Source organism: Suncus etruscus, chromosome 16, assembly GCF_024139225.1.
Source record: "Suncus etruscus isolate mSunEtr1 chromosome 16, mSunEtr1.pri.cur, whole genome shotgun sequence".
Taxonomy (NCBI): Eukaryota; Metazoa; Chordata; class Mammalia; order Eulipotyphla; family Soricidae; genus Suncus; species Suncus etruscus.
Window position 1 is genome coordinate 74,183,622 of NC_064863.1, and position 12,923 is coordinate 74,196,544.

The 12,923-nt window shown below is 38.8% G+C and overlaps 1 protein-coding gene across 1 annotated transcript in view; it reads right to left on the reverse strand.

Moving 5' to 3' along the window:
* Positions 1-12,923, reverse strand: part of WDFY3 (WD repeat and FYVE domain containing 3) — a 301,877-nt gene that overhangs the window by 62,784 nt on the left and 226,170 nt on the right. The window contains exons 44-48 of the mRNA XM_049790238.1: positions 12,828-12,881; positions 9,516-9,684; positions 5,583-5,746; positions 1,974-2,122; positions 253-373 (exon numbers count right to left, since the gene is read on the reverse strand). Coding sequence (XP_049646195.1) covers positions 253-373; positions 1,974-2,122; positions 5,583-5,746; positions 9,516-9,684; positions 12,828-12,881 — 657 coding nt within the window. The remainder of the gene's footprint in view (positions 1-252; positions 374-1,973; positions 2,123-5,582; positions 5,747-9,515; positions 9,685-12,827; positions 12,882-12,923) is intronic.

Sequence of the window (12,923 nt, forward strand, 5' to 3'; positions counted from 1 at the left end):
TTGATAAGTGAGAGGGATGGATGGATAACCAAGACATTAAGTATTTGGTTGTATTTTTTTTTAAGAGGAAAGGAGATGTGTTATAGCACTTATACCTATGTGACATAAACTCCTTATTCATATCAGGAAATCCAGCACTCAAGACTAATGTGGATCTTAGAGAGGATATTCATGGCACAGGTCAGTGTCAGGATAATAGGACCCTTGAACAAGTGGAAACAACAGTATTTTTGTATTAATAAAGCAAATTACCTGCAGGAGATATCTCCTCTTATGCACTTCCTTGATGTCTTCATACGCGAATATGCTGCATGTTCTTTTGAGTTGGCTGGGGCTTTGCCGAGCTCCTCTGGGGATGATAGGCTCATGCATACTACAGGCAGCAAGGAAATGAAGAAAAAAAAAACATAACAAAGGATCAGCCTACTGCTCCACAATATTTGTGCTATTTTCATCACAAAAATAAGAGTGGTGAACAATATCTAAAACTATTCAGTTCAAAAAAATGTATTGAGAGTATAGTTTTTCAGTTGCTTAGGACGTAAGAAATACCCACTGGGCACTGCTGTATCCTAGATAGACTTACATTCTCCCAGGTTGACCAAAAATATGGCTAATTCAATTTTTCTTTAAAATCAGAAGAAAAAGGTATAAGAAAATATTCTTTCATATATATATATAGTCACAGAATATTTTTGTATAAAACTGTGGGTACACTAAAGTCACAATGTGGCTTGTTATTGGAAATAATTATTTGCAGTATTTTTGTTTTGTTTTGGGGCCACACCCGGTCATACTCAGGGGTTACTCCTGGCTATGTGCTCAGGAATCGTTCCTGGCTTGGGGATCATATGGGACGCCTGGGGATCAAAATGTGGTCTGTCCTAGGTTAGTTCATGTAAAACAAAAGCCCTATTGCCTGCACCACTGCTCCGGCCCCTATTTGAAGTACTCTTTAGGAATGAAATATGAAATCACATCTACATTCACAGTTCTAGGAATTCAAAATGTTCCAGTGAAAGAAGAACCTATTGACTTTACAAGCTGTAAGCTTTTTATCTCGGTGTTTTGTTTTCCTTTGACCCAGTGGTACTCAGGGCTTACTTCAGAGATGATTCTTGACAGGCTCAGAAGACTATATGGGGAGCTGGGGATAAAACCTGGATCAGCCATGTGCAAGAGAAGTGGTCTACCCACTGTACTACTGCCCTGGCCCCATTGTCTAGGTTTTCAAATGTAGCTTTGTTTGCCTTCTGGTTTCAATCGCCCAATATCACTTTTATCATAGGACTGGCAGAAATGAGAAAGATGAAGCAAATGTCAGTTGATTACTGGACCAAGAAGATGGCCTAAAGTATGGGAACTCAAGCATTTGGGAATGAATCAAAAATCAAAAGCAAAAAAAATTATTTTGTTAATGCTTGTCTATGCTTCAGTCACAGTATTCTATGGTACAAGACAACGGACATGTTTTTGTTTATCAGCTAGGTCATTATTGCAGCTACCTGCATTTTAAGCATAACCTATTTGCTCTAAAACAAAAAAGAACACAATTAGAAAAATTTATGTGTCTAAATTATACTTAACTGCAAGTTTATTTTGGGCCCATAATCAGGAATGCTCAGAAGAACATGTGGTACCAGGAGCTGAATCTCAGCATCCTTCCTGCTGCAGGTTGCTCTCACTGAGCAATCTGACAGGTCTCATTCATGACAAATTTTTTTGGTTTGTTTGGGACCATACCCAGTGGTAATGAGGGCTTACTCAGGGACCATTCCTGGAGAATTTAGGGACTATCTGGGGAACAGCAACATGCAAGGCAGTCATCCTATCCAATATGCTATGTTTCCAGCCTCAGAAATTTTAGTGGTTCATACATAAAATCTGAGGTAATGTTAAGTTTTAATTTAAAAAATGTGAATAATTGTTTTCTAAGGATAGTTGTGCTGTGGCCTCTTCATTCATTTACTTACTTTGGAGGTAAGGTTTCAATATCTCTTATTTCCCTGGTTGCTGTCATTGTAAATCCATCAATCACATAAAAATGTTCTTTGCCGAAGAGCAGAAGGCCCTCACTAGTATCTAGGCCCTGGACTCGAGCACAACGATACATATGTTGGATCTGTAAAGAAAACCATAAATATTTAGTAATAATTTTAAAAACTCAGATACTTCCTTTTGCGATATGTCTGAAGAAAAAAGTGTTTCAAAACACAGATTTAAAATTTTTTTTTAAATTTTAAAATGGATTTAAAATTCGGCAAGCCCAATTTTATCAAGATGGTATTCTGTTAAGACATTCTTTAAGGTAAACAGGAAGCAAGTGATTTGAATCTGACTTCAGTAAAAGGAAAACAACCCTGCACTGTCTATCCACCATCCACTCTACTTATTCTTCCCAGCTGTCAATGAGTACTCAAGGTTTCAGAGATGATGAACATGTTAGGTAAGGAGAGCTTGCTTTGCTCTTTTCCCATAATAACCCCTGGGACAGAAATTGGCACAATTATCCCTACCACACCCCACCTGGATCCTGCCCATCTCCAGACTTTCGTGCCATTGTAAAATGTCCAACTTGGCAGAAGTTGTGTTTTCCCTCGTAGGAGGAAGAGATTGTTAAATCTCAATATAAGCTTTGTTTTGTTTTGTTTTTCAACAGGCAGGATCATGTTCTTGGTAAAAAAAAAAATCCCTTCTAGCTTAAATTTAGTTCAATGTGAGTCAAGGGAAAGAAATCAGCAACTATATCAAAGTCAAACAAATGTCATGAAAATGTCGGTTTGAATACACTTTCTGGACTAGTCAGTTGGAATACACTTTCTGGACTATTCCAACTTAAGGATACTAGAGCAATGAACTGTACTTTTAACATGAAAAGTTTACCAAATGACATACAATAGGATTTTCAAAATTTTCCATTGTAAGTCAGTTTTCAGTATATTTGAAGTTATGATAAATATGTGGAATATTACAGGAAAGGACTGTTGTACTTTTAAAATGTCTATTGTGATACATTTTGGGATAAAAAGGTAGTGATCCCTGGCACTGCTTTATTCCCAGAGTTCCACCAGGTGCAAGACCCCAGTACAAGCTCAAAACAGTCTCCGAACACATCAGGTATGGCCCCAAACATCCTGCCCAATTGAAGAAAAAAAATGTTACTTCATAAATGTTTAGCTTGATGACTTTTAAAATATGCAAAATATAATATGCCCAGTATCCCAATCAAGAAACTTGTGTTTTTTTTTTCCTTTGAGACGTACATAATATTTTTTTAATACTTCTACTTTAATACTACTTCCAACTATGCTCTGCCCAGCTGCTAGTGGCTTGATGGCTCAGAGGAACGTGATGCTAGGTTTGAGGTGCTTGAAGGCCACCAAGACTTATATTTGATGGTACCAGGGATCAAACTCAGGGCTTTGCACATACTAGGAACTTGAGTAACTCTCTGGATCTCAAACAAAACATTTTTGTTGTTGTGTTTGGGCCATACCTGATAGTGCTAAGTCTTGGCTCTGTGCTCTAGGATCACTCATGGTGGCTCAAGGGAACCATATGAACGTGTTGGGATTGAATGGGTTAGCTGCGTGGAAATGCTCTACTATCTCCTCAAACAAAACATTTTGAGTCTTTACAAGCTTTTCTGTGTTTATGATTTAATGAACTTATGCAATTAGATAGTATAAAAATGTTTTTATTAAAGGTTAATTTTTTGTTTTGTTTTGTTTTGGGTCACACCCGGCAGTGCTCAGGGGTTACTCCTGGCTCCATGCTCAGAAACCACTCCTGGCAGGCACAGGGGACCATATGGGATGCCAGGATTTGAACCAAGTTTTTCTGTGTTTATGATTTAATGAACTTATGCAATTAGATAGTATAAAAATGTTTTTATTAGAGGTTAATATTTTTTGTTTTGTTTTGGGTCACACCCGGCAGTGCTCAGGGGTTACTCCTGGCTCCATGCTCAGAAACCGCTCCTGGCAGGCACAGGGGGCCATATGGGATGCCGGGATTTGAACCAATGACCTTCTGCATGAAAGGCAAATGCCTTACCGCCATGCTATCTCTCTGGCCCTATTTAAGGTTAATTTATCTATACAAAATTGAATAAAAACCTATGCTATTTCTAATTATTACATCTTACTCATATATCAAGGGTTATATAAAAAACTGAATAAAAAGGAAGAAAAAAACCCTTTCAAAAGGTTGGTACTACTATATAGTCAATCCATTCATTTCTTCCAGTTCATTTCTGTATTTATTCAACTAATCAGACTTTTACTAAGGTTTATTGAATGTCTATTAATAATTGCTGTTGTGTAAGGCAATAGAAAGAAATAGAGGGGCCGGGAAGGTGGCGCTAGAGATAAGGTGTCTGCCTTGTAAGCGCTACCAAGGAACGGACCGCGGTTCGATCCCCCGGCGTCCCATATGGTCCCCCCAAGCCAGGGGCGATTTCTGAGCACATAGCCAGGAGTAACCCCTGAGCGTCAAACGGGTGTGGCCCAAAAACCAAAAAAAAAAAAAAAAAAAAAAAAGAAAGAAATAGAAATACTGTCTGCCTATAAAAGGCACACTATATGGTAAGGACACACTAAGTAATCAAACAATCATGGCAAATCTACATGGAGTGGTATGTATTCGGCACACTGAAAGCACAGCGAGGAGTATTGAACTAAACCTGTGCAGTCTTGCTGAGTGGGAATTAAAGACCCAGAGGTAAAATTATACTGTATCCATGGGTGAATACAGGTTATGACAGAAAAGGGGCATTTGGGGGGCTTTGTTTCTGGGTCATACCCAGCAGTGCTCAGGGAATACTCCTGGTTCTGTGCTCAGTGATCACTCCTGGTGGGGCTTGAGAACTATATGGGGCACTGAGATTGGACCCAAGTTGGCCAAGTGCCCTACTTTCTGTACTCTCTCTTCAACCCCAGAAGGGAAAACTTGGCAGAAGACAATGGGAATGCACAGTGTAAGGCCGGAACATCATGGGTGTTATGAGTTGCAAGGCATGTAGTGCTGCAAGGGGCTCTGCTATATGAGAGAGTCTCTTTCCAGGAGTCTGGACAGGCTAATGGGTAAGGGGGCCCAAGGGAGAGATAGAAAATGCTTTCTGTGGATGAGGAAAAGTAGAGGTGAAATACAAGACCGGGGACAAAGGTAGTTATAGCTTGAGTAAACCTGACTATGGGTGGGTACCAGGATTAAGGCGATGCAGAAGAAAACAAGGCCAGAAGACTAACTATTAGTAGTTCTTCACATGAATTTGAAATTGAAAATTTTGGCAAGAGTTACAGTCTAATAGAGGAGTTTAGAGAAAGACAGTGCAACAGTTAATCCTGTCTTATGAAATGACGTTCAGAGAGGCTCAGACGATGTTCAGACACTCAGAGAGGTCAGACCACCTTGAAGATGAAAGAGGGAGTATAGTGAAACCACCAGCTTACTTTATCCTGTATGTTCCTTACAGACACCAAAATGCTTCTCTTCTACCAGACAGACTCCCTAGTAGTGGACACCCAAGTGAAATGAAAATGGGGCATTAGTTATGATCTTTATTTAAAAAAAAATGGTACCTTTTCGCCTTCCTCTAGAAGGCGCAGTAAGGTGGCATTGTCTGTTTTCTCCTCCTCCTCTATAGAGTTGCCCTCAGCAATCTGGTCCTGGAGCTGCTCTTGGTTCTCCTCATCTCCGCCATCAGGTGCAGATCGAGACCGTTTCAGAGGTGGTTTGACCAGGCCTATCGAACAAAAGAGAGAGCCCACTATGTCAGGGTCTATATGGGGAACAGCTTAGCCTTTCCCCAAAACTGCCAATTTGCAAGTAACACTGGGAGGAACAATGATCCTCTGAGAATACAGGCTCTGCTATCACATAGTTCGATGACCTAGGAAAAAGAGTTAGCTTTTTAAAACTCACTTCCCATCTGTAAAACAGAGACTAGACTCGTCTATCTTAGAGGAATGTTATTAATTCAGTGATAGTTTGTGTTAAGCGTTTAGTGTCTTATCAATTCTCAAGAAGTGTCAGCTGATACGAAGTGGGGGAAAATACTGGCTCTCCCCATATCTGACGAAGGGCTAATATTCAGGAGACTTAAAGCACTTGCAAAAGTTACGACAAAACAAGCAGTCCCATCCAAAAATGGGAATAAGAGATGAGAAGACATTTGTTTGACGAAGACAAAGGTATGGTCAATAGGTAGATAAAAAAGTGCTCTACCCTAATCAGGGCGATGCAAATCAAAACAATGAGACAACAATTCACACCAGTTAGACTGGCACACATCATCAGAAAGAATCTAAACAGTTCTTCCTTGAAAATGTATCTCACTTGCTTTTCTTTTGTATATTGGCTTGTTTTTTCCATTCTGTAGAAGCCTGAAACCTCTTCTTGAACATGTACTTTTTCTCTTTCTCTCCCCTCATGACTTTCTTTCTCTTTTTGTGTCTCTATGTGGGAGGTGGTGCTTAAGCTGACTAATGGCTCTGCACTCGGGGTTCACTTCTCCATGGCTCAAGGACCATATGGGGTGCTGGGGATTGAAACTTGTCTGTTTGCTTGCATGGCAAGTACCTTTTCTACTTGCTGTACTATCTCTCTGACCCCATCCTCTCACATCTTTCTAAAGTGAGTTCATTCACTGTTTTGCTTCACAAAAGGACAATAAAATAAAATAAATAATAAATAAAATTAATATTAATTAACTAATTCTTAACAATTAAACAACATTAATATGAATAAGCTAACTAATTAATAAGATAATAATAAAAGAAAATGAAAAGAAAAGAAAAAATAAGGAAGAGCAGAAACAACCTGAACTAGAAAGGATGCGATGAGAAAGACACCTTTATCCACGGTTCATGGGAATGTCCTTTGGTCTCAGTGTCTATGGACACAAAGAACACCTAAAAAAATAAAAAAGTGAGCACTGATAGTTGCTCAAAGAATTTTGGAAAGGTACAAGTCAGAATCTTATGCTTTGGTTACAAGTTATGAGTGTCTGCTTTGTCTCAAGACAAACCTTATTTTCACATAGGAAAGAGTATAAGCAACAAAGATCAAGTCCAACAAGATCCAAAAAGGAGAAAATATTCAAGCTGTTTTCTTTTTTAGCTTGATGAATCAAAATCTCCAACTTTCTGTCTAGCATTTTGCATATTATATAGTACTGACAGTGTATTAAGAGTGTCACTTCAAGTAAAAGTTAGGGAAATGAACCCAAGAGAAACTAAGTGCCAAGGGTCCAAACTCAAGCCACATGACTAACTCTGTGACTCACATGACTAACTCTGGTCTTATGACCAGTAAATATAGCTTTAGATCCATCTCATTAACTGCTAGAGCCCCACTAAGAAAATGAGGAGTCATGGGCCTGGAGAGATAGCACAGCAGCATTTGCCTTGCAAGCAGCCGATCAAGAACCAAAGGTGGTTGGTTTGAATCCCGGTGTCCCATATGGTCCCCCTGGCCTGCCAGGAGCTATTTCTGAGAAGACAGCCAGGAGTAACCCCTGAGCACCGCTGGGTGTGGCTCAAAAACCAAAAAAAAAAAAAAAAAAAAAAAAAGAAAATGAAAAGTCAGCAAACTCCATTCAACTACTGAAAGTTTTAGTGATTTTATGAAAATGTTAGATATGAGATATTCAGTCATCAGGAAGAGAATAATTTGGCTAACTTTGTTCAAAACTTTAAATGGAATTTTGTTACTATTGTCAAAATAGACTCAGGTACCATTATTTTATTAATAAGAAGTCTCCTGAATAGTGCCCAGAAGACCCAGGGCAATTTTCTTGGCAATTCTTGGCCAGTTGACTGGCAGGTCAGTGTGAAGTTCCTTGGGTCCTGCTATGCTAAGGACTCTTAGGGCCACACTCTATAATGTTGGGGGCCTCCAGAACTGTACAAGGTGATGATGAAGGGGGAGGGGAAACCAGGTGATACCAGGAATGAAACTAGAGTCATACACAAGAAAGACATGTATCTTAGTACAGTATTTAGTACAAAATTTCAATTAGGTTAAATTAGAGGGTTTTCAGAAGGCCTATGGGCCAATGTCTGAGATACCTGACCTGACTATGTGAGCCTCAAAGTTCAGTAGTGCTACTAAAGCAATATTGGGGTCACCAAGGCTACACCTGGAGGTTCAAGGAAACTGCAAAGTTATATACTGAACTTGAGCCTCTGTGTACAAAGAAAATACCCCAGCTCTTTGAGCAAAATCCCTGGTCCCTGAAATAAAATTTCTGTTTGTTTCTAAGCTACAACCAGCAACGTGCATGGGTTACTCCAGGCTCTACACTCAAGAATAGCTCCTGGCAGGCTTGGGGGTATCATATGGAATGGCAGGGATCAAACCCTGGTTGGCTATGTGCAAGGCAAATGACCTATCTGCTGTACTATTGCTCTGGACCCCCTGAAATAAATTTATAATGGATAATCCCTAATCTACATTTGAGGGCCTTTCTATCAGAGGCTAATAAAAAGCAATGAATTGACTTATTGGTCAATTCTGACTCCACATTTTGTGCCGGGCATGTGTCAAACACTGAAAAGTGAGAAAGAAACAATCTGATTCCAAGAAATTCTTAAGTTAGAAAAACATAAAGTAGTGAAATTGACTGCAATTACTATCAAGGAAATAAGCAAAGGGATGCTATTGGACTCGAGAAAGGCTCTTGAGAAGGACACCTTGAGTTCCTACGAGTGTTTTTATAGCTGGGGAGGAGTGTTAAAGTCTAAACTACAAGGAAATTCCAAAAATGTAGTGGGGCACACTCATAAGAAAGTACTGAGTCCAAAACCCAAAGACACTGGGGTCCAATTCTTTATCTCATGTGTACCTCAGGTACAGATCTGGGATAATCTCACTCAGACAACAAGAATGAAATTCCTGCTCATAAATAATAAGTGTGAATCACAAATAATGTGAACTAGGGACAAAGTTGTTTTAAGATGGTTTCAATAATTATTATTATTACTTTTTGCTGTGGTGTGAGCAGCTGATGATGCTCAGGGTTTACTCCTGGCTCTGCGCTCAGGGATCATTCTAGTTAGACTGTGGGGACTTTGTAAGTTACCATATAGAATCAAACATGGGTTTGCATGCAAAGCAAGTCATCGACGCACTATAACATCTGACCCCACTAATCCTTTCAATGTTAAAAATAATTAACGTTACCATGTGCCAATGGAAATTCTGCCAGGTACAATAAAACGTTTTGCAAGCCATGGGCACACATGCTTTTACACATGTAGAGGTTGGGGGACATGCTGTGCTAGAGATCCTTCATGGAAAGCATGTACTCTAGCCCTTTGAGACATCTCTTCCCCTGACCAGAGGCCAGTCTTTAAAAAGGTCAAGCAGAATAGCCAAAATATAGAAAGATATCGTTCAAATATGTATGATTCTCTTCAGGTTGGCCCTATCTCCCAGTGGTTCATATCTTCCTGTAAATTCAAACATGATGCCCCAAAATATTGTAAATAAACTCAAAGAGAAAGTCTGACCTTTGACCTTTGCAATGGTGTCTTCCCCATGCTCTGGCTCTTGCTGAGCAGCTTCTCCCTCAGAGCTTTCCACAATGGCGTCTTGGACGATGGCTGCATTGCCAGAGGCGAGGCGCATGTAGTATTCCTTACTGTCATAACTTATGGCTCTTCTGTATCTAGCAGGTTTCTAAGACATGATAAGAGAATGAACTAAGATTTCTCCAACTATGAAAACATTACGTTTCCTGAGGTAAAGTAGGAAATCAACACTTCTTCATGTATTTCCTTTCTTAGGAAGTCTCTTTTTTTATGGTCTATCAAATAAGGTAAACTCAGATGGTTAAGATTTTCTTTTTTAAAAATATCACTAATTCCCTTGGACCTGTTCTAAGAAAGCACTCACGGAGGCTTTCATTAGTGACTCACTATCAAGAAAGGGCAGAATAGACATTGCTTTTGGGTGAAGTGGAAATGTGTTGTGTTGTTTGGCTTTAATCAGCAGTTTAACAAGGAGAAAATATAAATAAAAAAAAACTCCCACTAACTTCTTGAAAGTCACATATAAGATAACTGTATTATCAGTTTCATTTTTCTCAGAATGGAAATAAGGCATCATTTCCTTTTGTGTTACTGGGAATCCAATTTGGGTCCCAGCTATATGATGCATGCACTCGAAGACCACTCAGCCACATTCCCAGCAAATCAAATAACCATAATCTGTCAGACAACATTTTTGCTTCACTATACTATGGTCTTACTGATGTATCAGAAAATCTCCTCCTCTACTAACAAAACATATCACCCGTGACCCTCATGGGAGCATCATGTTCGACAGGGCTAGAGAAGCCAGGAAGTTGATTTCACCACAAAGTGGATCAAGCTAGAAAGCCATCTTCACAGGTGAAAAAGGCATTGGTGTGAACATTCTTCATGCGTCTAGAAGCAGTAGTATAACTTCCATATTTCCTGGAATGGCTCAAATCTTTAGAACTTCCTCAATTAGAAATCAGTCAGTGGTGGGCAACCTTTTTTTCCAACTGAGCCAAATCTCGCCAAAATCACAATTGAAGTTTATTTTGAGAGCCACACAAGGCACGCACTGACAGAGGCTAGGAGCAGAGTCCTGATTCCTGGAGCTGCCGCCCGGTACACAGAAGAGCAGCATTAAAAAGTGTAAAGAGCCGCATGTGGCTCGCGAGCCGCAGCTTGCCGACCACTGAGCTAGGTTCATATCAGACAGCATTTACTGGACTCCCTACAGATTTCCTAAAGCATCCTTATTTTTTGTTGTGTGAAAGAATAAGATCCTGATCCCACTATATCAGTGACTATATCAATTATACAGGAAGCCCATTTGGAAGAAGAAATTTCTTTAGAATATTAGAAATGACTGAATTCCTTTTGTCATGTCATACAAAAACATTTTTTCAGAATAATTCTTATTTATTCCCAAAGATATTTCACAAGATGGCCTAATAAATTTTTCTTAAAATCCTAAAATAGTGGTTGAATAGATTTTACAGCAGGCAAGGCACTTGCCTTGCATGTTGCCAACCCAGGTTCAATTCACAGAATTCCATATGTTCCCTGAGCACCATCTGAGTATAGTACCGGGAATAACTCCTAAGCATTGTTGGATGTGCCACCCCCCAGAAGAAAAGTCCTAAAACAAAATAATATATAAAATTTCTACAAAATATAAAAAGAGAAAAAGCTAATAATATATGTCAGAAACAAACTTTGAATTAATAATTAAGAATAAACATTAACCTAAAATTGTATGTTTCCTTTTAAATAGTATATTTTTTCTATAAATAGTAATAATGAAATATACTGCATACGTCTACAGTTTCAGACTTGTGAAGGTATGTATTATTTACAATAAGTCTTATTTTAAGCAAGATTTTTTAAAAAAAATGATTTTCAATTTAAGCAGAAACAACAAATGTCCAATGGGTTGGAAGAGTTCAGTAAAAATGCCGAACCTATTTTGAGATAAAAAGATGCCAAACTGAAGCCACATTTTTTTCTCTTATCTCAGGTACAAGGTTGAGGAATACAGAGAGCTATAAGCAAACTAAAGGATGATATGCAGGAAACAGAAATTAAATTTATTACATGACGTTACAATTATACAAAATAATAATTGTGAACCAATCAAATGAACAAACTACTATGAATATAGCATTACTTTTAAAATGAAACAAAGCACTTAGCTCTGTACTAAAACATCCTATGGAAAATATGAATTACATTTAGTTACAAGTTGTTCATGTTTTAAAACGTGAAAGCATAGTTAGTGATGGGCATGACAGTTAATAGGTGTGGGGCAATGGTGACTAGGTTATTATTTCCTATTTTTGAGAATGGAACTACAGCATTTTCCCCAAATTATTTTAAAGTTGGGTGTGCAAAAGAACTGCATTTTAAACTACGTTATGCACTTAATCTTTCTGAAAAAAAAATCAACCAATTTCAGGGGCTGGAGAGGGAGCTCAAAGGAGCAGCAACTCAAATCTTCTGCATGCACAAGGTCTAAGTTTAATTTCTGGTATTGTCTGTTTCCCCATTTGGTGAGTCTCAGGAGCATTGCTTAAGGGAGTTTAAGTATCAAAGTGTCCACAGTGGGGCCAGCATTCCATCCACCAAGAGCCAAGGATGGGATACTGCCAGGGAGGACCACATACCCCTTTCCCACAAGGAAAAGAAGTTATTGGTATTTTAAAAAATAAAACTAAGTGAAATTGTATTTTTTAAAAGTTCTTATAGGGGCTGGAGAGAAAGTATAGAGAGTAGGACATCTGCCTTACACGTGACTGACCCAGCTTTCTCCCAGGCACCCTATATGGTCCTTAAACCCACCAGGAGTGACTCTTGAGCAGTTAGAGTAAGCCACCAATAGATGTGGCCTACCAAAAGTGATTACATATTTCTTTAAGTAGAAAAAATAAAATTGAAAAAGGACTCCCTTGCATTGTCAAAACTGTAGAGTTCAGACTCTTGAAGTATTTAATGTGTGCCTAAAGGTGTCAGGATGCCCATTACTAACGTGCATCAGAACTGGTTAGTCGATGTATAAAGCAAGTTTTATGAAAACAGGAAACTGTGCTGTTAGTGATTAGTATCGCAACTGTAGAAAGCTCATTAGAACAAACCCAAGAAAAGGTCGAATGTCTCTCAGCACGAGCCAACCAACTTTGAAACTCTAAGGAATATACAGAAAGAGAACACTAAAAGTCAATTATTTTAAAGTTAGTCTAGTCTACCATGCACTAGAAGCAAAACAAAACTGCAAGGATTTGGCATTCTTTGAGATAATTTGTGTTTTACCTTTTGAGGAATGGTATCATCAGGTATCTCAGGCTGTTTACTTGGGATCTCAGACTGAAAACAGGGTATCAATTATAGACACATCAAAAACAAACA